The sequence below is a fragment of the Hippocampus guttulatus genome, chromosome 18, assembly GCF_054856545.1.
Source record: "Hippocampus guttulatus isolate MCC_2025c chromosome 18, RoL_Hgut_1.0, whole genome shotgun sequence".
NCBI lineage: Eukaryota > Metazoa > Chordata > Actinopteri > Syngnathiformes > Syngnathidae > Hippocampus > Hippocampus guttulatus.
In genome coordinates this window covers 7,345,001-7,370,492 of record NC_141278.1, presented here as the reverse complement: position 1 = coordinate 7,370,492, position 25,492 = coordinate 7,345,001, and the positions used below count along the sequence as shown (strand labels likewise).

At 43.7% G+C, this 25,492-nt stretch overlaps 1 protein-coding gene and 17 non-coding genes across 20 annotated transcripts in view; 1 reads left to right on the top strand and 17 right to left on the bottom strand.

Annotated features, from left to right (window-relative positions):
• Positions 1–25,492, top strand: part of rbms3 (RNA binding motif, single stranded interacting protein) — a 176,350-nt gene that overhangs the window by 26,487 nt on the left and 124,371 nt on the right. For 2 of the 3 annotated variants that reach the window (XM_086136869.1, XM_086136868.1), the window contains exons 2-3: positions 10,458–10,615; positions 22,946–23,004. In XM_086136869.1, coding sequence (XP_085992995.1) covers positions 10,458–10,615; positions 22,946–23,004 — 217 coding nt within the window. The remainder of the gene's footprint in view (positions 1–10,457; positions 10,616–22,945; positions 23,005–25,492) is intronic. The other variant, XM_086136870.1, reaches the window with a different exon arrangement.
• trnal-caa (transfer RNA leucine (anticodon CAA)) lies at positions 1,217–1,329 on the bottom strand. The gene is made up of 2 exons: positions 1,292–1,329; positions 1,217–1,262 (listed from the first exon to the last, which is right to left on the bottom strand). It is a non-coding gene; the product is annotated as a tRNA-Leu (tRNA).
• On the bottom strand, positions 1,490–1,602 carry trnal-caa (transfer RNA leucine (anticodon CAA)). Its single transcript has 2 exons — positions 1,565–1,602; positions 1,490–1,535 (listed from the first exon to the last, which is right to left on the bottom strand). It is a non-coding gene; the product is annotated as a tRNA-Leu (tRNA).
• On the bottom strand, positions 1,762–1,874 carry trnal-caa (transfer RNA leucine (anticodon CAA)). The gene is made up of 2 exons: positions 1,837–1,874; positions 1,762–1,807 (listed from the first exon to the last, which is right to left on the bottom strand). It is a non-coding gene; the product is annotated as a tRNA-Leu (tRNA).
• On the bottom strand, positions 2,034–2,146 carry trnal-caa (transfer RNA leucine (anticodon CAA)). Its single transcript has 2 exons — positions 2,109–2,146; positions 2,034–2,079 (listed from the first exon to the last, which is right to left on the bottom strand). It is a non-coding gene; the product is annotated as a tRNA-Leu (tRNA).
• trnal-caa (transfer RNA leucine (anticodon CAA)) lies at positions 2,307–2,419 on the bottom strand. The gene is made up of 2 exons: positions 2,382–2,419; positions 2,307–2,352 (listed from the first exon to the last, which is right to left on the bottom strand). It is a non-coding gene; the product is annotated as a tRNA-Leu (tRNA).
• trnal-caa (transfer RNA leucine (anticodon CAA)) lies at positions 2,579–2,691 on the bottom strand. Its single transcript has 2 exons — positions 2,654–2,691; positions 2,579–2,624 (listed from the first exon to the last, which is right to left on the bottom strand). It is a non-coding gene; the product is annotated as a tRNA-Leu (tRNA).
• Positions 2,847–2,959, bottom strand: trnal-caa (transfer RNA leucine (anticodon CAA)). Its single transcript has 2 exons — positions 2,922–2,959; positions 2,847–2,892 (listed from the first exon to the last, which is right to left on the bottom strand). It is a non-coding gene; the product is annotated as a tRNA-Leu (tRNA).
• On the bottom strand, positions 3,120–3,232 carry trnal-caa (transfer RNA leucine (anticodon CAA)). The gene is made up of 2 exons: positions 3,195–3,232; positions 3,120–3,165 (listed from the first exon to the last, which is right to left on the bottom strand). It is a non-coding gene; the product is annotated as a tRNA-Leu (tRNA).
• trnal-caa (transfer RNA leucine (anticodon CAA)) lies at positions 3,392–3,504 on the bottom strand. The gene is made up of 2 exons: positions 3,467–3,504; positions 3,392–3,437 (listed from the first exon to the last, which is right to left on the bottom strand). It is a non-coding gene; the product is annotated as a tRNA-Leu (tRNA).
• Positions 3,665–3,777, bottom strand: trnal-caa (transfer RNA leucine (anticodon CAA)). The gene is made up of 2 exons: positions 3,740–3,777; positions 3,665–3,710 (listed from the first exon to the last, which is right to left on the bottom strand). It is a non-coding gene; the product is annotated as a tRNA-Leu (tRNA).
• Positions 3,938–4,050, bottom strand: trnal-caa (transfer RNA leucine (anticodon CAA)). The gene is made up of 2 exons: positions 4,013–4,050; positions 3,938–3,983 (listed from the first exon to the last, which is right to left on the bottom strand). It is a non-coding gene; the product is annotated as a tRNA-Leu (tRNA).
• Positions 4,210–4,322, bottom strand: trnal-caa (transfer RNA leucine (anticodon CAA)). Its single transcript has 2 exons — positions 4,285–4,322; positions 4,210–4,255 (listed from the first exon to the last, which is right to left on the bottom strand). It is a non-coding gene; the product is annotated as a tRNA-Leu (tRNA).
• Positions 4,480–4,592, bottom strand: trnal-caa (transfer RNA leucine (anticodon CAA)). Its single transcript has 2 exons — positions 4,555–4,592; positions 4,480–4,525 (listed from the first exon to the last, which is right to left on the bottom strand). It is a non-coding gene; the product is annotated as a tRNA-Leu (tRNA).
• trnal-caa (transfer RNA leucine (anticodon CAA)) lies at positions 4,752–4,864 on the bottom strand. Its single transcript has 2 exons — positions 4,827–4,864; positions 4,752–4,797 (listed from the first exon to the last, which is right to left on the bottom strand). It is a non-coding gene; the product is annotated as a tRNA-Leu (tRNA).
• trnal-caa (transfer RNA leucine (anticodon CAA)) lies at positions 5,025–5,137 on the bottom strand. The gene is made up of 2 exons: positions 5,100–5,137; positions 5,025–5,070 (listed from the first exon to the last, which is right to left on the bottom strand). It is a non-coding gene; the product is annotated as a tRNA-Leu (tRNA).
• trnal-caa (transfer RNA leucine (anticodon CAA)) lies at positions 5,297–5,409 on the bottom strand. Its single transcript has 2 exons — positions 5,372–5,409; positions 5,297–5,342 (listed from the first exon to the last, which is right to left on the bottom strand). It is a non-coding gene; the product is annotated as a tRNA-Leu (tRNA).
• On the bottom strand, positions 5,563–5,675 carry trnal-caa (transfer RNA leucine (anticodon CAA)). Its single transcript has 2 exons — positions 5,638–5,675; positions 5,563–5,608 (listed from the first exon to the last, which is right to left on the bottom strand). It is a non-coding gene; the product is annotated as a tRNA-Leu (tRNA).

Here is a 25,492-nt window from a genome sequence, read left to right as displayed (position 1 = left end):
TGGATGGAGGATTTGTGTTATTCCTGTGTTGCGGAGCTGCTGTCAATGCAGCGGAGCGCAGTGCGAGCTGTTAGTTCTGGCAGTTTGGAAGGGATGCCTCTGGGAATATGCTTGTCTTTTAAGAGTCTTTGCACAGACTTTGCCAGAATGAATTAATTTAGCTTGAGCGGAGAGGCTTTTTTTTTTCTTTCTTCCATTGAAGGGTACTGTCTGGCATATTTTATGGAAGATTTCTCTTGTATGCTTGTGTGAACAAGCATCTACAGTAGAAATAGAGCACCAAATGAGACATTATGCATTTTCGGTAGACAGCAAACGTGTAAAAATGTGTGAATGTATTTTTGTTCTGGATGAGAGGAGGAATGTTACGTCGGGTCACTTTTGTGATATTGACTGTGTAGACCTGTCTGACCTAATGCTTGTGCCCTGCGAGGTCTCGCAGGCTTTCTAGACCACCGATAAATCATGGCCAATTACAAAGCTGATGCTCACTCGACTCTCCCCCAGCTATAACTGCACAGGGAGGAAGGGAGAAATGGAAGCTGTGTCCCATCTTTTGTAGCAATCGCTGCAATGATACCTTTTGTGTACTGAACAAGTCTTTTTTCCACATTTGATTATGATGATGATGATGAGAATGGAGAGCTCAAACGATAAATTCAAAACACTTTGCATTCAACCATCCATTGTCAGTCCTGCTTTGTCCACATTTGAGTTATGGGCAGACTGTGTTTTGGAGGGCGGGGTTTACCCCGGACATGTTGCCAGATAATCGCACATTATGTTTTATTATTTAAAAAAAAAAGATGACAAATGTGAATCATAAATTAACCCTATCCATGTTTTTTTTAAACATTTTGAATGTGGTCCAAAACCTGCAACTGTATGTCCCAACAGCAAGATTTTTAATTTTGCTTAATAGTACTTAGTAGTAGTGTGAGCAGAGAGGAATTTGAACCCACACCTCTATCAGAACATTTCGATATAAAGGGAATCATGCTTGAATTTTAGTGCCATCCTGACATGCTATACCCCAGTTCTTTACTAAAGGGTAGTTTCAAATATGCTCGATGAAGAACCCAGTTCCTTGGTCAAGGACCTTTATTTCAGATATTCCGGGCTGTGAATGTGGTCCATAGCTTGTCTCAAAACTGCAACTGACCTGTCCGGATAAAAAAAAAAAAGTGAGGTCAATACCCACATATTCAAAATGATTTGTCAGGAGTGGGAGTTGAACGCACGCCTCCATTTGGAGACCAGAAACCCCAATTTCGCAGGGAAGGAATCACACCTTGAGTCTGGTGCCTTAGACCACTCGGCCATCCTGACATCCGAGTGGTGAGGCTCTTTACTGGTGGTGGTTTCAAAAGTGCACTACTGGGCTCACCATGTTGGCCTTGGGGTCCACAGATTGTCTCAAACCTGCAACTGACCGTTCCCAAACAAAATATTCCAGTGGGCAAGTCAATCCAATTCATTCAAAATGATATGTCAGGAGTGGGATTTGAACCCACGCCTCCATCTGGAGACCAGAAACCCCAATTCCGCAGGGAAGGAATCACACCTTGAGTCTGGCGCCTTAGACCACTCGGCCATCCTGACACACGAAAGGTGTGACTCTTTACTGGTGGTGGTTTGAAAGGTGCGCTACTGTACTAAAGACTGGACTTGTGATCCGAGCATTGTCTCAAACTTGCAACTGACCGTTCCCAAAGAAAATATCCCAACAACCAACTCAATCCCCATTCATTGAAAATTATTTGTCAGGAGTGGGATTTGAACCCACGCCTCCATTTGGAGACCAGAAACCCCAATTCCGCAGGGAAGGAATCACACCTTGAGTCTGGCGCCTTAGACCACTCGGCCATCCTGACACACGAAAAGTGCGACTCTTTACTGGTGGTGGTTTGAAAGGTGCACTACTGTACTAAAGGCGGGGCTTGTGATCCGAACATTGTCTCAAACTTGCAACTGACCGTTCCCAAAGAAAATATCCCAACATCCAACTCAATCCCCATTCATTGAAAATTATTTGTCAGGAGTGGGATTTGAACCCACGCCTCTATTTGGAGACCAGAAACCCCAATTTCGCAGGGAAGGAATCACACCTTGAGTCTGGTGCCTTAGACCACTCGGCCATCCTGACATACGAAAGGTGCGACTCTTTACTGGTGGTGGTTTCAAAAGTGCACTACTGGGCTCACCATGTTGGCCTTGGAGTCCACAGATTGTCTCAAACCTGCAACTGACCGTTCCCAAACAAAATATTCCAGTGGACAAGTCAATCCAATTCATTCAAAATGATTTGTCAGGAGTGGGATTTGAACCCACGCCTCCATCAGGAGACCAGAAACCCCAATTCCGCAGGGAAGGAATCACACCTTGAGTCTGGCGCCTTAGACCACTCGGCCATCCTGACACACGAAAGGTGTGACTCTTTACTGGTGGTGGTTTGAAAGGTGCGCTACTGTACTAAAGACTGGACTTGTGATCCGAGCATTGTCTCAAACTTGCAACTGACCGTTCCCAAAGAAAATATCCCAACAACCAACTCAATCCCCATTCATTGAAAATTATTTGTCAGGAGTGGGATTTGAACCCACGGCTCCATTTGGAGACCAGAAACCCCAATTCCGCAGGGAAGGAATCACACCTTGAGTCTGGCGCCTTAGACCACTCGGCCATCCTGACATCTGAGTGGTGAGGCTCTTTACTGGTGGTGGTTTCAAAAGTGCACTACTGGGCTCACCATGTTGGCCTTGGGGTCCACAGATTGTCTCAAACCTGCAACTGACCATTCCCAAAAAAAATATTCCAGTGGACAAGTCAATCCAATCAAAATGATTTGTCAGGAGTGGGATTTGAACCCACGCCTCCATCAGGAGACCAGAAACCCCAATTTCGCAGGGAAGGAATCACACCTTGAGTCTGGTGCCTTAGACCACTCGGCCATCCTGACATCCGAGTGGTGAGGCTCTTTACTGGTGGTGGTTTCAAAAGTGCACTACTGGGCTCACCATGTTGGCCTTGGGGTCCACAGATTGTCTCAAACCTGCAACTGACCGTTCCCAAACAAAATATTCCAGTGGGCAAGTCAATCCAATTCATTCAAAATGATATGTCAGGAGTGGGATTTGAACCCACGCCTCCATCTGGAGACCAGAAACCCCAATTCCGCAGGGAAGGAATCACACCTTGAGTCTGGCGCCTTAGACCACTCGGCCATCCTGACACACGAAAGGTGTGACTCTTTACTGGTGGTGGTTTGAAAGGTGCGCTACTGTACTAAAGACTGGACTTGTGATCCGAGCATTGTCTCAAACTTGCAACTGACCGTTCCCAAAGAAAATATCCCAACAACCAACTCAATCCCCATTCATTGAAAATTATTTGTCAGGAGTGGGATTTGAACCCACGCCTCCATTTGGAGACCAGAAACCCCAATTCCGCAGTGAAGGAATCACACCTTGAGTCTGGCGCCTTAGACCACTCGGCCATCCTGACATCTGAGTGGTGAGGCTCTTTACTGGTGGTGGTTTCAAAAGTGCACTACTGGGCTCACCATGTTGGCCTTGGGGTCCACAGATTGTCTCAAACCTGCAACTGACCGTTCCCAAAAAAAATATTCCAGTGGACAAGTCAATCCAATTCATTCAAAATGATTTGTCAGGAGTGGGATTTGAACCCACGCCTCCATCAGGAGACCAGAAATCCCAATTTCGCAGGGAAGGAATCACACCTTGAGTCTGGTGCCTTAGACCACTCGGCCATCCTGACATCCGAGTGGTGAGGCTCTTTACTGGTGGTGGTTTCAAAAGTGCACTACTGGGCTCACCATGTTGGCCTTGGGGTCCACAGATTGTCTCAAACCTGCAACTGACCGTTCCCAAACAAAATATTCCAGTGGGCAAGTCAATCCAATTCATTCAAAATGATATGTCAGGAGTGGGATTTGAACCCACGCCTCCATCTGGAGACCAGAAACCCCAATTCCGCAGGGAAGGAATCACACCTTGAGTCTGGCGCCTTAGACCACTCGGCCATCCTGACACACGAAAGGTGTGACTCTTTACTGGTGGTGGTTTGAAAGGTGCGCTACTGTACTAAAGACTGGACTTGTGATCCGAGCATTGTCTCAAACTTGCAACTGACCGTTCCCAAAGAAAATATCCCAACAACCAACTCAATCCCCATTCATTGAAAATTATTTGTCAGGAGTGGGATTTGAACCCACGCCTCCATTTGGAGACCAGAAACCCCAATTCCGCAGGGAAGGAATCACACCTTGAGTCTGGCGCCTTAGACCACTCGGCCATCCTGACACACGAAAGGTGCGACTCTTTACTGGTGGTGGTTTCAAAAGTGCACTACTGGGCTCACCATGGCCTTGGGGTCCACAGATTGTCTCAAACCTGCAACTGACCGTTCCCAAACAAAATATTCCAGTGGACAAGTCAATCCAATTCATTCAAAATGATTTGTCAGGAGTGGGATTTGAACCCACGCCTCCATCAGGAGACCAGAAACCCCAATTCCGCAGGGAAGGAATCACACCTTGAGTCTGGCGCCTTAGACCACTCGGCCATCCTGACACACGAAAGGTGCGACTCTTTACTGGTGGTGGTTTGAAAGGTGCACTACTGTACTAAAGGCGGGGCTTGTGATCCGAACATTGTCTCAAATTTGCAACTGACCGTTCCCAAAGAAAATATCCCAACATCCAACTCAATCCGTATTCATTGAAAATTATTTGTCAGGAGTGGGATTTGAACCCACGCCTCTATTTGGAGACCAGAAACCCCAATTTCGCAGGGAAGGAATCACACCTTGAGTCTGGTGCCTTAGACCACTCGGCCATCCTGACATCTGAGTGGTGAGGCTCTTTACTGGTGGTGGTTTCAAAAGTGCACTACTGGGCTCACCATGTTGGCCTTGGGGTCCACAGATTGTCTCAAACCTGCAACTGACCGTTCCCAAACAAAATATTCCAGTGGGCAAGTCAATCCAATTCATTCAAAATGATATGTCAGGAGTGGGATTTGAACCCACGCCTCCATCTGGAGACCAGAAACCCCAATTCCGCAGGGAAGGAATCACACCTTGAGTCTGGCACCTTAGACCACTCGGCCATCCTGACACACGAAAGGTGTGACTCTTTACTGGTGGTGGTTTGAAAGGTGCGCTACTGTACTAAAGAGTGGACTTGTGATCCGAGCATTGTCTCAAACTTGCAACTGACCGTTCCCAAAGAAAATATCCCAACAACCAACTCAATCCCCATTCATTGAAAATTATTTGTCAGGAGTGGGATTTGAACCCACGCCTCCATTTGGAGACCAGAAACCCCAATTCCGCAGGGAAGGAATCACACCTTGAGTCTGGCGCCTTAGACCACTCGGCCATCCTGACACACGAAAAGTGCGACTCTTTACTGGTGGTGGTTTGCAAGGTGCACTACTGTACTAAAGGCGGGGCTTGTGATCCGAACATTGTCTCAAACTTGCAACTGACCGTTCCCAAAGAAAATATACCAGTGGACAAGTCAATCCAATCGAAATGATTTGTCAGGAGTGGGATTTGAACCCACGCCTCCATCTGGAGACCAGAAACCCCAATTCCGCAGGGAAGGAATCACACCTTGAGTCTGGCGCCTTAGACCACTCGGCCATCCTGACACACGAGAGGAGAGTCTCTTTACTGCTGGTGGTTTGAAAAGTGCACTACTGGGCTGAACGGACTTGTGGTCCGCAGATTGTCTCAAACCTGCAACTGACCGTTCCGCCCAAAGAAAATATCCCAACAACCAACTCAATCCCCATTCATTGAAAATGATTTGTCAGGAGTGGGATTTGAACTCACGCCTCCATCTGGAGACCAGAAACCCCAATTCCACAGGGGTAGGAATCACACCTTGTGTCTGGCACAGGTTTATTTACCTCACTGTTGATGGTTCCCCATCTTCAGCCAGGAAGAAACATTGAATAAAGGCCTCACACGTCAGAATTAGGTGAAATTAATACAGCACTCCCTCATGGTAATTTTCATTTGGAGACGACAAGGGAGAGGGAGGGAGAGACAAAAAAATACAAGAATAAGATATTTTGAGAGCACTACACTAGCAAGTCTAGCAGAACTGCTAGTTATGACACTTCAAAACTCTCCAGGAGGTAAATGAGAAAAATCTCCAATCTCTCTTCTCCCTATCCAGCTGTGACATGCTGCGACAGAGGATTACTTGGGATCCAATTTGCCACACTGTATTTTAGACAAGCGGAATATTTTACACATCCCTAATTTAGTGAGCGAGCAATGCAGGGGAGGTTTAGAGCTTGTGTCACGTAGAAATATTTATGAGTGCGCTAAGTGAGTATGATAAATCTTGTGGATGCTGTATGTTGGCTGAGTTGTATATTCACAGGGCCACATGGAGACAGAGAGCGATGGCGGAAAGAGAGAGAGACAGAGAGAGAGAGAGAGAGACGTTCAACTTTACAGTTTCCAGCGAAGTATAATTCTTGTTCTCCAAACTCCTAGAACTCTTGAGTCTTAAGGGGTGTTCACACGGCAACTTTTACTCCGGTGTAGCACCGGGGCTGCCCCCCGTAGAGCGTTCACACGTACAAAGTTATACCGATGTAGCCCCAGCTTAAACCGGAGCAAATTTAACCCTGCTCAGGAGGTGTTTAAAAATTTACTCCGGAGTAAATGCTCGTTTGCGGCACAGCACCGAAATAAAATGGGAAGTGTGAACGCTACAGGGGTAGACTCGCAACACGTAAGAAGAGTTGATTCCATACGGGTAGTGCATAACTTAGCAAGTGGTTAGTGCGTCGACCTCACGGTGCAGAGGTGCAGAGTTCGATTCCGGCTTCGACCTTTCTGTGCGGAGTTTGCATGTTCTACACTTGCACTTTGTGGGTTTTCTTCGGGTACTCCAGTTTCCTCCCCCATTCCAAAAACATGCAGGGCAGGTTAATGGGACGCTCTAAATTCTCCCTATGTCTATGTGTGCCCTGCGTTTGGCTGGCAACCAGTTCAGGGTGTCACCGGCCGACCGCCAACTAATCGAGGCTCCAGCACACCCCCGTGACCCTTGTGAGGATAAGTAGATCAGAAAATCAATGGATATCTCCAGGTCAAGCATCCAGTGTACCCAAGCTTTTATCTAGATTTTGCTTTCAGCAGCCATAGAGGAGAGGAAATGATTTTGTCGTTCCTGTCGGCGGCTTTTTTTTTTTTTCCACTTTGCCAACCTCTTAACCTCACTGTTCGTACTCCGCCTGCAGTGACTCAAGGTCTTATCACGAAATAATGTTTTGGGGGGGGAGCTAAAATGTTCAACCAAAGGCAAAGCAAAGGGAAACATTGCTGATCTTTATGTGTACATGTCCCATGAGGTCACGTTGCACCTACATGCATCCCTAATCCCAGGGGATTTGGGTTTTTTTTGGGTTTTTTCTTTAACCTTTGATAACCTTGCACTTTTCCTCGCACCCAGCATTGTAAGTAATGGGCTGCACTTGACCCTCACTACCTCATTGTGTAAGAATTCAGCTTCTGACCTTAAAAAAAAATGAAAGCAAATCAATAGGGCAGGACACATGAATTCCAAAGAGCAGGATGCAAGCCAACACTGGAGCCGGGGGGGGGGAGAGAAGGAAGAGGCCCCCGGCGTATCAAGTGGGGCTAAAACAAAGAAAACGTGAGAACGAGGCAAACGTTTTCAATTAGCCTTCAGCACCCGCCGCTGCTTTCTGCGGCGTTTGCGGTTTGCGTGCTATTCTGTTTTTCGTCACGCATCATGCTGTATAAATATTGTGCGTATGATATAAACCAGGGGTAGTGAACTCCGGTTCCTTGAAAGCCAAATCCTGCCATGTTTTCGATCCCTCCCGACTCCCAACACACCTGATTCAACTGATCATGATTGTTTCAGGCGTCTCCAGAGCTTGCTGGTGAGCTCATCGTTTGAATTCGGTGTGTTGGAGTAATGGTGGTGGGGGCGGGGGGATCAAAAATAGGCATGATATGGATCTGGAGGAACCACAATTCTCTACCCCTGATACAAGGTAACAGTGGCCAAGCTTCGCAAGGGAACACTATGTCAAGGCAACAGGGAACAGCAGGCGACGCATAGCGACACTTAATGCATGTTAACATGATTACTGCACCTTTTAGGCCCCCTTTTACACTGCTTGTAAAAGTCAACACTTTTACGACTCTTTTCCGGGTTGGCAGTCTGTGTAGATGCTGTGTGAAAGCGCACACAATGTTGCAGCTGTATCCAACTTGGCTGGGCTTTGTGTCAAAGTCAAAAGTGTGGGGGGGGGAGGGGGGGTAGCATCTTGTGTACATGTCCCATGTTCCCATCACATGATGATTTCAAGTGCTTTGTAATTGTGTTTGGACTAACGCTCTGGAATGAGCCACTAAAATGATTACAACCTGTTAAATGGCTGCACAGGACGGAATTTTTAAGAACACGCTTGAGTCCAGTCGTTTTAAATTTGAAATCGATGAGAGGAAACCAATGAGCAGCGTAACCATTGACGGTAGGTGGAATTTTCAGGGAGGCACCAGCCGTCCATCCACCGATAATGTGTGTGTGTGTGATGCAAAAATCGTTTAAAAAAAATATATATATATCTATAAAGAAATGGTAGGGGACATTGCACTGTGTTTGTTTTCGCTTGATTGGAAGACTATAGTGACATTTATTTAATGCCGATTGCTTAGAATGCTGTGGGCGAGGCCAAAATAACCAATACAAAAGTATTGAAGGACACCAACACTGGCTAATTTATGACCGCATCCTATCGAAATCCCCACATACTGCACAAATATGGCCCCCAGGGACTGAACCGCATTGGAAAAAGATGTCGCAGCAATCTAATTGGATGCATCCACTGATGTTGTGACAACATTTTTTATTGTCCTTGGGCTCAAACTTTCCAAACCGATACATGCTGGGATTGGGAAAAAGAACAACGATCCATCCACCCATTCTCGAATCCGCTTATCCTCGCGAGGGTCGCGGGGGGGTGCTGGAGCCTATCTCAGCTGTCTTCGGGCAGTGGGCGAGGTCATCATGGATTTTATTAGGATTATTATTACTGGACATGTTCCTTAAGTGCAATAATTTCAATACATTTTTTATTGGATGCAGATTGCATATGCAAGGTTAAAGGTTAAACCTTTAAACTTCAACCTGAGACTTAATAGCTTTATAGTTCATTGTGTGTGTGTGTGTGTGTGTGTATTTCTGTCTTATCACCTGTGTGTGTGTTTGTACCCTGCGAGTAGCTGACTATTAGTTCCACTTAGCTCAGCATGGTAATTGGCCGTCCATTGATGGACGCGGCTCCCTCTTCACGCTCAGTGGAGCCCGGCACTTTGTCTGAGGACTTGCGGGCGACACGCTGGCAATGGCGCAGGCGCTTAAAATAGCGCATCAAATCAGCCATGCTCCAGCAAACGCCGCTAACATGTGGGGAAGAATGGAGAGCTAATGGTGTGTGAGTTTACGGGCGTGTTAAAACTGTGTGTGAGTGTGTGTGTGTGTAAAAGGAACTCGGCGGGTTCCGAAGGTTCTCTCTGGGGAGGGCAATGGGTTAACTTGGTTAACTTGAGGTGATATTTAGTCATGTGGACCTCCCCTCCTTCTTCTCTCCTTTTGCCAGCCATAATTCTAGAGTAGGTTTTGTTTCTTGGTACCTTCTTAGCCTCTCGTTCTTCTCTAATTGCTCTTTTGATCTTTGATGCTTATGCCCACCGTGTTCAGATTCCTTCTCTGTGTTAGTGTGTGCAGTGTTCCTGCACAGATATAAATAGCGACGAGCTGGAAAACCTCACCGCCGTGCATCACCGCTAACAGCACAACAAGCACATCAGAGCAGACTGCATATTCGATGCATTTTGGATCATGGCCCGAGGGATCAAAATTAGGTGCTCAGTTTTGACGGAACGAAACCTCAAAAACCTGACAATATTTGTCTATTTGTAATTTTATTTATTGTTATTACTGTATTATTATAAAAAAAATTTTTCGGACAAATAAGGTTTTAACGTCAAGAGCCTGACTTGCCGTCATGCATGCTGTCCAGTGCAGTGAGGTTCATGACTGGAATATAAAAAACACGAACCCAATCTAGGTAGAGGATTAGCCTCTATTTCAATTTTGAGCTTCACTGAAACATACGTTTCCAATAAGGCCAGAAGTGAATTTTTGAATATATGTTTTCCAAGTTTGTGATGATGTTTCAGTCAATTCCGCACCATTTCACAATGTGACAGCAAGAAAAAAAAACCAAAGAATATTTGCCCACGTCTTTGAACGGCCAATACGCAAATAGAGCGATTTTAACAATGAAATCATTGATTGAAATGATTTAAAATTCAATGTCAAGTCAACTCAAATGTCATGAACATGATGATCTTTTCTTCCCTTCTCTTCTTAGCAGCCCTATGCTCCACCCCCTCATCCCATGGCTCCTCCCAGCCCCAGCACCAACAACTGCAGCCAGGGAGCGGCGGAGCAACTGAGTAAGACCAACCTGTACATCCGAGGCCTGCCACCCGGGACCACCGACCAGGACCTCATCAAACTCTGTCAACCGTAAGTCCTGGCAACAGTTCCACTTCTGTAAATAAAGATACCTTCACATGTACCGGCGGCACACTTCGTACATCCTTAAAAATAAGATAACATAACCTTTATTTGTCTCACAATGGAGAAATTCCCAATTTATAGCAGCAACATTATCAAAGGGAGAAAGTAGAAGACAAAAAGTACGTAAATATAAAATATCAACTGTAAATATAAGCATATTAAAAATAGGTGAGTGGGGCTGAGTCGATCAATACAATTTAAATTCCTTTTTTAAAAATGAATAATCATTAAAAAAAAGTGAAATCAATGCAATGAAATACAGCACACGTGCACATTTTTCAATCAGATAAAATACAATCGTATTAATGCTCACCTTTTGTGAGAGAATATTTTATGAGCCGTTCCGTTTAGCATTGCGTTTGACATTTGCGGCTATTTAGGGCCGCACTGCATAATACTGAGAGCTGATTCTATAATTGTGCATATTTTATTCACCTACAGGCGAGGCAGCTTTTAATTTAAGCCGCATTACCTTGTGCAAGCATAGCCCACAACCGGGCGCGAGTGCGTTAATGGAAATAATTATTAATTAAAATTTACATTACTTGGTGGGAGACGGACGCCATTTTGACCTGTGTAATTTAAGTTCACCTCTTGCATTTTTCCAACGCGCCATCATCAACTGGATTCATGCTTAGCAGGTTCTGTATATGACTAAAAATTAAAAGCACCCTCACGAGACCTAAATGGATTTCAGGCTGGGTAACAACGTGAAAATGAAAATGGAAATGCACTGCAAGGTTCTGTGAGGCAACGAGAAGCACCATGGCTGGATGGTGACTGCCTTTAGATCAAAATGCACTAAGCAATGCCTGAGGCGCAATTTCTTTTCATTTGATGTATCGCAAACAAAATAGAATTAAATCGAAAATGCTCTCCAATGAACAAAAAAAAAACCAAACTGAAACTACATCTTACGTTTGTAAAAGCAACTCAAACGAACTAGAATTGTAGTCAAATGGTCCTTTTGTTTTTGTCTTTGTCAATCAATATCATCCATGAGCTTTCAGGGTTCATGTAGGCTATTGATTGCGTCCACGCAGAGGAATGAAGGTTAAACAGTCGTTTTACAATTATAGCTTATTTTACTTTTAATATGGAATATTGAGTAACTTGACACACAGTCCATATATTTAAATAGAAAATAAAGTACCGTAGTTTCCGCACTTAAAGGCACACCTAAAAGCCTTCCATTTTCTTAAAAGCTCACAACGCGCCTTAAAATCCGATGCGGTAAAATACGGTAATATTTCGACCCCAAAATGGCTCCTTGCTAGAGACATGCTTACAACGCAGAGTTCAAACTTAATGCGATCGGTTTCGCCGTTGAACACGGAAGTAGAGCAGCGGCAAGAGAGTTCAACGTTAACGAGTCAATGTTATAACTTGCTGTTGGTTACGTGTACTGTGTCGCTGCTTTATTAAATACGTTTTACTGACATCTGATCGTCGCTATACAAATCAGGGTGTAGTGTAGTGTTCTGTTGGCATCTCCTTCAGCGTAGCTCCATCTAGTGGATGCATTGTAGATTGCATATTATAACGCGGTGCGTCCAATATTTGCAAAAAAATCACAAAATAGGCCATTCATTGAAGGTGCGCCTCATAATCCAGTGCGCCTTTTAGTGTGGGAAATACGGTAATGGACGAATTTAAAAAAAAATGCAGACTGAATTTCATCAAAGGCAAAATGAACCAAAAATCAAACTACCATGAAAACAATCAAAATGCTTGATGATCTGCTTTTCTCTTGGCCCCTTACGGATGTCGTCATCGTAGAAGCCCATTGCCGTTTCCATCACAGGACGTAATTAAGCTTTCAAAATGCCAATTTGATCAAACTAAAACTCAATTACCAACCAACACACTCGCAAAAGGTCGCACACAATACAGAATTATGGACAAAAGGTCACGTTCAATCCTGCGTGCACCCAATTACACTGCGATCAAATATTTGTAGGGAATTTTCGAGCCCCACAAAGGTACTCTTCCAGTTCCGCAAAATGTTCTCGATAGAGAGGCCAAAAAAAGGCCTTGCCTGCACAAAGCTCAATAAAGCCTAATAAATCCTAGATTGGACCATGTCCCCGAGGAATTGCGGACCGAGACCTCATCAAGCTCAAACACGCAGTCAGAGTGTTGTTGGCTCTCTATGAAATTCTCTCTTTCGCACACAGACACATAAAAAGTGAACACGGATACAGACATAAATTTCTTCACTTCTGTTATGCCTGTTCACATTTAAAATACTACAAAAATAAAAAAGGGCTCGAAATCATGACTGGGAGGCGAGGCTTGGTGATTGGGAAAATACAAACCTCAAAACAACACTCGAGTTGCATCATCAAGTTCGTGCGGCCAATGATTCACAAATCATTTTCAGTCGGGAACGTGTTGTCCAGTCTGTTTTGGTAATCATGTTAGGAGTCAGTTGTTTCATACAAATTCCTTGAGGGGCCCCAACGGCTCTGAAAACGGCAACAAGCAGGAAATACTGCGAATTAAAAACCACACACACACACACACACACACACACAAGCCAAGAAGCAAATCACATTAGTGAAGTTCATCTTAGAAATGAGCTGTACTTTCGCCTGACATGAGCTCCGGGTATAATTTTTCCTGAACTTATTTTGCTGTACAAAATCCATCAGGAATGTCTACGTTTGTGGCAGTTTGCATTGCAATTTCGACTCCATGGATCCGTCTCGCTGCCCTTATCTTTTCCCGACCCTCTCGTTTTATGTCTATGCATGCTTTCTATCAAAAGTGGCCCCAACGCTGCCTGAGGTGCGCCGTGCCCGTCAAAATTCAATGCCACCGAAACTAATTAGCCCATGCGGCATTCCGGCGGCACGCAGATTGTAGCATTCGACGAAAGGTCAGAATCTGGAGCCAGTCGTACCCCTTCTCATGCTCCGCTCTAACAGCCGACAAATCCAGACTGTCAGCTCACCCGTGTTAAACATTAATGCTGACTAAAAATGGGACTGAGGGCTTTCAGATATGAAAAAACTTCTATTCCATTAGCTGGCTAAGCTGTTTTTTTTCTTATCAGTATCACGGGCTTGTCTGCCATTTTGAAAAAAAAAAAAAGTGTGTGTGTTTGTGAGAGTGAGAGACAGAGGAAAGCCAAATTGTTGCATCACACACTTTCACCGAAAAGAAGACCCCGCCACGCTCTTTTGCCACTATCTCCGTAACATTTTTGACAGCAGAACATGTTGCTGCTCCCAAAGGCTCCTGCACGGCGCCAAGAAAAGCATTTCAACTGCGGTCGGACCCTCCCAGTTATGAACTGTCATTTTTCACTGCCACAATGTTGGCACGTTTTCATTAACCTCCGAAAGTTCACACTTCCCTCTCGGAAGAAAAGACCTTTCCGTTTCTGAATTATGTATTAAAAGCACCACACATAATTAGAGGACATGTTGTTTACTTCCCACCAGCGCAGCCGATAATCATTTCATAGTTTCTCCCCCAGAGCCTTCATGTTGAAGAAAGTCATGATGGAATAATTCTCCCTACCCCGGAATCAGAATCAAAATGTTTTAATGTGGTCTGACATACAAACATAAATATTCTCCACTTATTGTATTTTTTATTTTTTTGGGGTGGAGGGGATGCGGGTGTAATTTTCTACTCTTGCTTAAGCGGCGTGACAAATTGCTTTTAACTGCAATTTTGGTAAATGCTATATTTTATTTTAAATTTTAATTATTTTTTTTTTTACAAATTTAAAGGAACTGTCCTGCCATGAAATATCCATATATCTCAGTACCAAAGGTAAAGGTTTGTCTCATTTATTATTTGGAATAAACTACAGTGGTACCTCTATTTACGAACATCCCTTCATGCGAAATTTTCAAATTACGAAACACCTTAACAGGAAAATATTGCCTCTTGGTACGAAATAAATTTCAAGATACGAAAGGTAAAAATACAATATGAGCCGCTACTCTCAGCCACAAGTTTCCTGAACGCAGCATAGTTATAGCTGCTTTGCCTTTGGCTATTACCGAGCATCTTCCTGGCATCCCATTGTCTAATAGGGACCTCTACCGTATGAGTCTGTGTGTAGAAAAATAGATATGTGTCGATGCAGCCTCCTTGTCATTTGCCCCTCGGGCCATGAAGCGTTCCGATAGTTTTCTGTAAATGTAAAATAACCCAGAAAAAGTGTTCACCAGTCGGGCGATTGCTCACTATGCTGATGTGTGCCTTGGAGATTTTCGAAAGATTGTTAAAAGCCGACAAAACCAAACGTCCTTGGGTCACTTCGTGACAAAACGCCAGCGAAAACCACTTCTGAGAGAGAACATGATCTAAAGAGGGCAAAAAACGATGACACAGTTAATAGTTAAATGACCATCATTTTTATGATTTAATCTTTGTTTTTAGCATTATGAACAACTCTCATTTATTGATGAATAATCTAATGGTCACATGTATTTGTTACATATTTTGATGCATTTTTATGCTTTAGAAAGCATTTATGTCTAAATTTTGGGGTGGCTTGGAACGGATTAGGGCATTTACATGGAAAACGCGTCTCTACTTCCACAATCTTCTAGTTAAGAAATTTCTTCCAGAGCCAATTAATTTCGTAAGTAGAGGTACATCTGTACAGCTGCAGCTTTCTCCCATTGTTTGGAATGACTTGCCGATAGCGGTTGAGCAAGTAATGAAATGGGTGCGTGCTTATTTTTTGTTTTTACTCAACTGGATGGCTTTTAGATTCTTCACAGCCATCATTGTGATATATCGGTGTACCGACAAGCCAAAGGAATGGAAAGCAGCTTTGTTGGGTGCGCAGCCAAATAGCAAGAGGCCCTCTTAGTTGCCTGGCGAGGCTCGTACGAGGGGGTGCACAACGACCGCTTCTGTGAGAAAAACTTCTTGGCTTCAACCAGCCAGGTTGAGGCTCAGGGCCAAACCAAAGCTCAACTTTAGTCCCGTCCAAACCAAAGATGTTTTTTTTTTCTTAAATGCCAAAATGTACAACTCAGCCTGCAGAACCCCAAACTCCGCGGGTTAAAGCAGACTTTACACGCCATTACACCCTCCAATGATTAAAGACGTTTTTTTTTTCTTATTTGCACTCCCGCTTGCGGAATCCAAACATGGTTTTAATCAGACAAAAAAAAAGGTTGAAAGTTAGAAAGCGAGGGATTTTGTTCCCTCTCATCTGGATAAACACAGACCACACATTTGACATTCTCTTCCCCCCCCAAAACATGCTCATTACTTCTCATTTGGCTCCCCCCCCCCCCCCCCCCCCCCGTCTGCTTCCCCTCACCCAATTTGCGATCCGGGGGCCGGCACTTTCAATCACAATGACTTTGGAACGAGGCGAGCCAAAGCGATGGCTAATCACCATCAATTGGCCAGATCACCTCTCCCGTGTGTGTGCTGGCGGAAAGACGCTTGGACGACAAATGTTTGAGGTATGCTAAGTAGAAAAGTAAAGGGGTGACCCTGGGACCACCTGTTTTAGGGAGCCGGTGCCTGCATACTCAACGCCGTCAGATTAGTCCTAATGACTCTCCGAGGTCCACTGTTGACACTTGCCGCCTGCTAATCAGAGACGCCCCGTGCGGGTTCTGTTGAAAAACAAACTGACACGGGCGGGCGAGATGTGTGTGCAGAGGTGTTCTGGACCAGATTCAAAGACCACACACACATACACGCACACTTGGGTTAAAGACTCAACCACACTCCCAAAAGTTCAATGATGACCTTGGAAAAGGGTATTTCGTTTTTGTTCGCTTTTAAACCTGATTTTCTTTCATTGACAAGGTGTCAGCCGCAACTCGCATATGGGAGCTGAACGATCTGTGAAAATAAACCAACTGATATTTTGGCGGCTCGCGGTTTGCCATCTGTCTCACAATTCCGAGGGATTCTTGATTTTCAAGTGCTCGCAACGCTTTTGACACTCCAAAATAGGTCAGATGCGTTAATTGAAGACTCTAAATCAGGCTATGTCAAACTCATTTTTGTTTCCCTCGGAGGCCCATTCTGACTGTGAAAATATTAAGAAGTCAAGAATAATGGTTCGTTGAACGCTTGTTAAGTTAGTGTCATGAGGGTTTTGGGATAAAGAAAATGTGTACAATACATTACAAATACAATACAAATTACTTATCAAAAGTTGAAATTTTGATCCATATTTCAGCGATCATCAGAGAAGTTTGATTTGCCCTTGTCGACTAAATAAAATGATGTGGGGGGCCGGCTCAGGCCCCCAGGCCTTGAATTTGACAACGGTGCTCAAAATATTTTATTAAAAAAATATTTATTAAAGCTAAAATATTTTATTCAAATGAAAAATCTTTTTTACCATTACTTTTTGAAGCATGCCTAAACTGTATATTTTTTCTTGGTTAACCGGTAAGCTGAGTTTGCCGAGATGTCATAAACATACAACAGATAGCGATGGGAATGTGCAGATTGCGACATGCTGAGCAGAAGCATCTGCTCTCCTTGGAACCTGAACAATTTTTGTGTCAAATTATAATTTTTTTTTAGTTTTTTTTCTCACAACCTCCCCCTTTTTCTCATTTCACTTTCTCACACAAAGCACTCTTTCTTTGCCACTTCCATCCTCTCCTTCCCCACCTTATCTCTCACCTTCCATCATCTCTTTCCTCTTTTTTTTTGGATGATGTTTATCGCTCCATTTATCCGCACCAATGTTTCATTGGGCGGGACTAAACCGAATTGCTGCGCTTTCTTTCCAACAGTTGATTGTGGACTGTTGGTGAGCAGAAGAATGATTTTAGACTTAGGGCTGGTATTTGAAATCTACCCCCCCCACTCCCCCTCAACCCCCTCCCATAACTTTTTCCATGAATGACGTACTCGGATTGGTTAGTTTTGGTGCCGAGCTAAAACATACTTTTTGAATTAGGTGTGTTGCGTGCAAAAGACTTTCAGTACTTCCCAAAATGAGTCATTAGTTCTGATCTCTTTTAATGACACATAAGTAGAATTTTTCAAAGCAATTTAACCGTATGAATGACTAGCTGCTTCTTTTTTTTTTTTACCTTGTTGCAACAAACTCGATTTAAAATTGAATCCTCAACTCGAGACCCTGTTTTTTGCGTGACCTTTTCTTTTTCATAAAATGCCTGTCTATCTTGCGACCGCCAAATTAAATCCACTCTTGAACTTTCCACAATTCCAATGAACTCCTAAAACCCTTTTTGGAGCATTTGTTTTTCACATGAATGTTATTAGTGGAAATAACATCAGAAAAATGAGTCGCAATGGGAAGTTAAACTTTGCGTGGAGGTTTATAGTTCAAGTTCTCTTTTCGAAATATATGCCTGTGATGTCATGCGCGTGTAAATGTTTACAGTAAACTGAACCCCCCACCCCCCCACACCATCATTTTAACTAAGTTTGAAGGCCACTTGTTTTCTCGAGCGGTAGTCGTGTTTTTTGTTTTAACCCTTTTAGGGACAGCGGTTACTACAGTGGACAGCTTCTCATGTTATCAGGTCACAGTGGCATGGATGCTAATTTCGTTTAAAAAAAAAAAAAGGTCTCATGCTGGGTTATGTTTGAGGATGAGTAACGGCTCCAAGGCCATGCGAAGCGCTCAGTGGTGTACTCATGACGTCAACTCAGTGGTGGTGGCGGAGTGAACAGCTGCTCTGCCTTCTGCCAGGTGTCCAACATCTCGCCTTATTTGTCTTTGTGGCATTTGGGTCCAGCTGCCTCTCTTTTTGGACCGGAAACTTGACTTTCATCACTCCTTTTTGTGCTCTCGTTCCTGAAATCCTGAAAGTCTTTTTTTTTTTTTTTGGGACGTTTAGCCGTAATGTCTTATTGGTGTTTCCGCATGTTACATAACATTTCCTGCAAAACACCTTCTATTGAGCATTGGGCTTGATTAGGCCGGTTGCAGTAATCGTTTTGGAATTGTGAGGATGCGCACCAAAATAGTCTGTTTGTACATACAAATACTCAAGTTCCTCAACTCATTCAGTCCCAGCCATTTTCACCGGAGCAACCCCCTAATCCCAGCGTTTTACTGGATTTTGACTGATCTCGCAAGGCCCACAGAATATTTGGTTCTAATGCTATATAAACATGGAGCCTACCAAAATAAAGTTTGGACTATCTTCTTTCATCTTTTTCCATTCTTCAGCAATCGGTATTCCAAAATGGTTAAATTTCATGAAAATGGCGATTCCTGCAAAAAACGGAGGAAAAGAGCTTTTTGTAAAAGCATGCATTTCAAGCACGTGAGGCACCACTGCCACCTACTGGTCGCTTTTTTTTACAAGATTTACAATGCAAACGGCTTATTCTCATTCAGAGATTGCATCAGACCCTCCTCCTCTCTATGACGCAAAAATAAAGACTTAGACGTACAAGTACATCCTTGGTAGGCGGGGCCTAATTTTAAAAAGACGTACAAGTACGTCTTGTGTAATGAAAGACTTAAGAATGTTTTACGATGGACTAGTTCGAAAACGTCAACAATGTGGATTTGACTTGCATTTGTTCGCCCGTCCAAATAGACGAGGTGTGAAATTGAAAGCAAAAAGCCACTCCTTTTAGCCTCACCCTAGAAACGGAATCCGTCTGTACCATTTCTTCGCCATCCAGTAATGGCGTGCGGTATCCCAGCTGCCCAGAACATAACATGGGGAACTGGAGCAAAACACGAGTTCTCTTTTCAAACATTCAGACAGCTGCCAAACCAACATTATGTTTTCACGCCCACCAAAGTGGGGCATCCTGCGGTGTTGATCCATGATTACATCACAATGCTGATCAGCATGGGATTGCCACTGGACAAAAAGAGAACAATGAAGGATACGGAACAGGAAGGAGCAACGCTCGATTTTACAGAGATAAAATATAAAATAAATAAAAACGCGACAGAGAGGAGTAGAAGCAGGAGATAGGAGAAGATGGATGAGGAGGGGGAGGGCTGAGGGCCAGCCGAGTCAGAGATAAGAGGCTGTGAGAGTGATTGAAATAGGATTAACCGAGACAGGCCCTGCATCCCGGCAGCAGCATCACAGTGTTAAACCTGCGCTTCACAGGCACCGCCTCTGTCACATCAAAGCTTCCCTCAGGCCCGCCTGCCATTGAGGCCACAGAGTCAGCCGGGCAGGCTCGGCCGCAGCTGCACACCGCCACATCCATGCATATCGCGCTCTTACCTGTATGTCTCCATTACGGGTAGGTGGTTGCTGCCGACTTCTCCTTGCTTTTTCATCTCAACCGCCGTGCTCTTGTCAGGCCTCTTTGGACCAAATTGATGGGCCATCTCTTAAAATTCAATGAGGGCAAAAAGGAATGAGTTGGCATTTGAAATACTGCATTATACTCAACCCACGGTATCCCCATATTCAAAACGTGCAGCTATGACCGGAATTATTCATACCCAAAGTTGGATTTAAACTGACATTTGTTCGATGGATGTATTCAGATGGGAATGACGCAAGGAATCGGCTACGTCGTGTTTAAAAATATTCATTGAAAAAATAGTCAGCGAAAATGTCAGATCATTCAGGAAATTAAATATTATGCACTATTCTAGGCATTTTAATCAACAGAAAGATTTTACAGCACCGCTGGAATCGCTCCAACATGACATCAAGTATGACGCGGGTACGTCCTAAACTGGTCGCCAGGCAATAACATGTAGACACAAAAAACATTCACGCATCTGGACAGTTTGTTCTCCAAATAACATGGGTGGAGAACAGGGAAGCCACACTGAAGATTCGAACCCAACACTCCTTGTCAAAATGGATACATCTTAATGCAATACCATGTTTAACATTCTTACCATGTTTTTGAGTCATATGTAGCTATACAGTGGTACCTCTACATTTGAAATTAATTGGTTCTGGAACAAATTTCTGAACTAGAAATAGTTGTAAGTAGAGAGCATGTAAATGCCCTAATTCGTTCCAACCCCCCCCCAAAATTCAGACATAAGTTCCCTAAAGCATAAAAACTCATCAAAATATGTAACAAATACACGTTACAATTAGATTATTGCACAATCGATGAGAGTTGTGCCTCATGGCGAATGACGAGGATGCTGCATAAACGCATATCTATCTATCTACACACACACAGACACATTCGGTAGAGGTCCCTCTTAGCCAATGGGATGCCAGGATGATGCTTGGTAATAGCCAATGGCAGAGCAGCTCCAAGTATGTTGCGTTCAGGAAACTCGGAGCTGCGATTAGCGGCCCATTCTGTATTTTTACCCTTCATATCTTGAAGTATCTTTTGTAACAAGAGGCAATATTTTACCTTTTGAGGCATTTCATAACATGAAAATTTCGTATGAAGAGACATTCGAAAGTAGAGGTACCGCTGTACCACGTTTATCTAGCTAACGGATACTCATTTGTCCGTGGCTAGCCGTACTAATATTTATGCTATCACTATCATCTTAACTTCAATGAGTAATTGTTTTATTTTTGTTTGTTTCACTGTCAGGCTTGTAACTCCAATATTAGCTTCACAGCAAAGCACACGTGTCTTTCCAAGGGAAAACGTGCACTGCTCTGTATTCCCTGTTGTGTTTTGGAAGAGAATGCACATGCCTATTACCCATATGGCCTGTTTATCTACTGAAGAGTGACAATCCACTGATTGTCTCTGTGTGTGTTTGTGTGTGTACTTATGCAGTGTCTGAATTTGTACGAACTGGTAGTTTTCTCTCTCAGAGCTCATCAGTTCAGAGACACCACCCACCCCACCGCAGCGTGCAGTAAATAGAGTCCCCGCCACTCGTTGAGAAATGGCACAATTATCCCCCACTGGTGAAATATGGGCCGGGATGCTTCACTGCTCTTTCCGCACAGAACATGAGTGTGTGTGTGTGTGTGCGTGTGTGTGTGTGTATTTGTCATATTACGGGGACATCATGTAGATTTGTTTCCACAGTCACATCATAGGGACCAAAAATGGGAAACTTTGGAGTTCTTCCATCAACTGCTCTGAACGTGCTTGCGAATTTGGGGTCCGCTTGCATCGTAACATCACACACCTCCCAGATGCCGTTAATTCCCAGTGTTGATTAGGCAACACCTGCAGACGCTTTTTTTTTTTTTTTTTATCGGCAGTGCAATTTGAGGGCAACGTCAGATTAAAAAATATATATATAATAATAAATGCAAATATTTCCAAACATGTCTGATCCACACAGTTTAGATTGAATCACTTTATTTCTGGTAAAGATTCCTGAATTTTCCATTCTGTCCCCCCCCCCCCCCACATCCCCCCAATGGTCTCATCAGTAGTTTTACCCGTGTCTTGTCATCCATCATCCGCTTGCCTCCTTATCTCTCGTCCAATCCACTCTTTTCTTCCTCTTGCATCTCCTCTAAAAAGCTCCCTCTCCGTATATTGTTGGACATCAGATGTGCCTGACATATTGTATCAAGCAACCGCGGCAGGAACGTTTTTAGCGCCGATCAAAGTCGCAATAATACCATTTATGCTTTAAGTGTCATCACACTTCTTCTTTGCCAACTGTTGGCTGATGGCGAACGAGCCAAGGGAAAAGCAAAACACACTTGGGATTTCATTTTTGGAATGCTTAGTGATTCAAAGACTAATTTCATTTAACATGATCACCGTTCGAACACCTTTTGGTGCTGCTGGCAATGCCCCAAGCTCCGCCTCCCCCCGGTCACTGCATGGCTCTGCACGAGACAGCACGGGCTTCTCAATAGACTCTACTCCCAGCAACATTCTCATCCAGAATTGAAAAAGATATTTTTGATCAGAATGCCATGTACAAACCACTTAACTTCTCCACGACCTGTCTGGCATTCGACCTTTTGGAAAAAAAAATGTTCAGTGACTCTCAGAAATGTCATTGAGCAGCGTGTAGATTTGAAGTCATCCATACTTGAGCTTATTAACCTCAAGTGGCTTCTCTCAGTGGCCTTTAGAAGTCGGCTACTTTACAATTCCGAGTATTAATAAATGACTCGAAATAGAACGGAAGCCAATAGAGAACCATATTCTTGTCCGACCATGTTGTAGCACGCATAGGTTTCTTCAATTAACAGCATTGCACCGGAGACAGTAGATCTCATTGAATGGCTTTTATTGTGAAGCCACAAAGCAAGAACGTAATTGGGATTGCCAGTTGAGCCCCCATTTGACATAACCCCCCCCCCCCCCAAACAAACAAACAAAAGAAAAATAAGGCTAACACATCAAAGTAATCCTCACACATGGCAAACTGTTTACACATTTACTTTTCTGTCTTTGCAGGTACGGGAAGATCGTGTCGACAAAGGCCATTCTGGATAAGAACACCAACCAGTGCAAAGGTAGGTCATTTTTAAATATACTCAAGTTGAACACACCAAATGTCAAGCCCAACTTCAGAACGTACAGAATATATTACTGTGTAATCGTGTGTACATATGCTCCTGATCTTAGAGGCTCATTGCTAATTGTTTCTAGAGCAGACATTGTACACACAGACATGCTTGGACATACTCGTGTACAAGAGCAATTAACGAGTGAACAAACCAAACCGGTATTGGATCAAATTTAATGACTTGTCGCACTCATGCTTCTTCGGATTCCCTTTTCTTCCATTTCTTGCAGTATCACTGAGTGAGTGTGGTCACTAATGGGTAAAATTAGCATGAGTTTTAACTTTGAGTTTTGGTTCGGGTTACGTGTTTGAATGTATAATGGTACCTCTACTTACAAAAATTAATTGGTTCTGGAAGAAATTTCTTTACTTGAAAATTTTGTAAGTAGAGACGCGTTTTCCATTAAAATGCCCCAATCCGTTCCAAGCCCCCGCAAAATCCAAATATTTTCTTTTCAAGCACCTAATAGCCCGAGGGGTGAATGACGAGAATGCTGTGTAGACACGTATCTCTCTATCTACACACAGACACATTCGGTAGAGGTCCCTCTTAGCTAATGGGATGCCAGGAGGATTGTAGGTAATAGCCAATGGCAGAGCAGCTATATATATGTTGCGTTCAGGAAACTCTGAGCTGTGAGTAGCGGCCCATACTGTATTTTTCCCTTCCGTATCTTTCGTTACATTTCGTATGAAGAGACGTTTGTAAGTAGAGGTACCACTGTACTCATATAAGACCAATTAACACACCTAAAATAGCATCATTGTTTAGAAATTGAAATTCTGATCATGTTTTTCTGGGGTCTTTTCAACCACGGCAGCCATGTAAATACGTTTGAATTTTGTCCTTTAGCTGCAAGCAAGTCTGGTTGGGCTTAAAGGGAGGGGGGAGGAAAAAAGTGACAGAGCAAGTAGAATGATTGGGGTGAGTGTGCGGCTTTGCTACTTGCCCTGCGGTACCAAGCAGCACTGTTAAAAAGCCACTGACGTTCGATCATTCTATAATTGCTTTATGTGTGTCTCAAAAGGGGCAGCGAACTTGGTTCCTTAACCCTAGCTTGAGTTTATCTTAGCATGGATACGCCAGGGTCAAAATGTGGTTGGAAAGGACCATTTTCTTTTAGATGGGGAACATACAAAAAGGGGAAATGCTGGTGTAGTAGGCAGAGGAGAGAGAAAAAAAATCGATGCATATCTTCTGTACATTGGATGGGGGGGTTCGAGTAGCGTGATGTGGAGTTTTGCTGGGCTCAACACGGGAAAAGGCAGCGGAGAGGTGAAGTCGACTTATTTCTCGGATGAGGTAATAGCTCGGGCCCGATCACAGGTTGCTCTTCTCCATTTCAAGCTGACCCAAGTTTTACTCCTCTCCACTTTCGCACCGCGCGGGTTTTCCCTATGAGTCACCCTCCCAGAATGCAGTGCTGCTGAGATGACAGGAATAAAACAGAAATAATAATTTAAAAAAATATATATATATAAATATATATAAAGGCACGCATATTTTACGAGTGGAAAGGATGGATTGCGTCCATTGAGAGCACTTGCTGGACAGAGGTGAGAGATGTAAAGGGAGACAGCGAGAGGGCTGTGTAACCTTGGAAAGAGAAATATTGTTTGTTTAGTTTTTTTTTGTTTTGTTTTTAGGGGGGCGGTGAAAGGAGCTCAAATTGCGTTTAAATACTTTGGAATGAATGGACTGAGTTTTGGGTTACACACAGCACAACAATCCCCAGACATAATGCAAATGTTGCTATCTGGTCATGTCCGCAATCTTTTGAAAAATGCATTCTGTGTGCATTTTGACCTTCTTGCCCCGCACAGATATAGTTTCGGGCGACTGAGAACAAAACTCAACACTTTTTTAAAAAATTTGTGTATTCAGTGTATCTTGAGGAAATATGTCACATATCCGAATGTATTGTGTAGCTTTGCCTTTAATGCCGTTATCTCAAACTTGGCCAATGACGTCGCCTCACCTGCAACGTCTGTTCAGTTTGCGCTGATAAACCGCACAAGGGCATATTTTAAACGTACGTTGGTAAACTTTGATTTGGTTCACTTTCAGCATTGTAAGACAGTGGTAGTACCTTGCCCTCATATGAAACCTTGTGTGGCCGACGTATCGTCACATTCGGACAGCAGTCTGTTGTATATATTCACTCACTGCTTGTCACATAGCACAATTATAGGGACTCAAAACCGATACTACAGTCATGAAAAAATTCAGAGCACAGTCATTTATCGATCAGGGGCCACTATAAAAAAAAACAACTTTGTCTGGAGCCCGATACTGACACTCTGTCAGGCCAAAAATGTCTGACCAATCAGCTAAACTATACGTGTTAAACTCAAGGCCCGGGGGCCAGATCCGGCTCGCCAGGCCATTTTATGCGGCCCACGAAAGTTAATCATGTGGTCAACTTGCTAAAAAT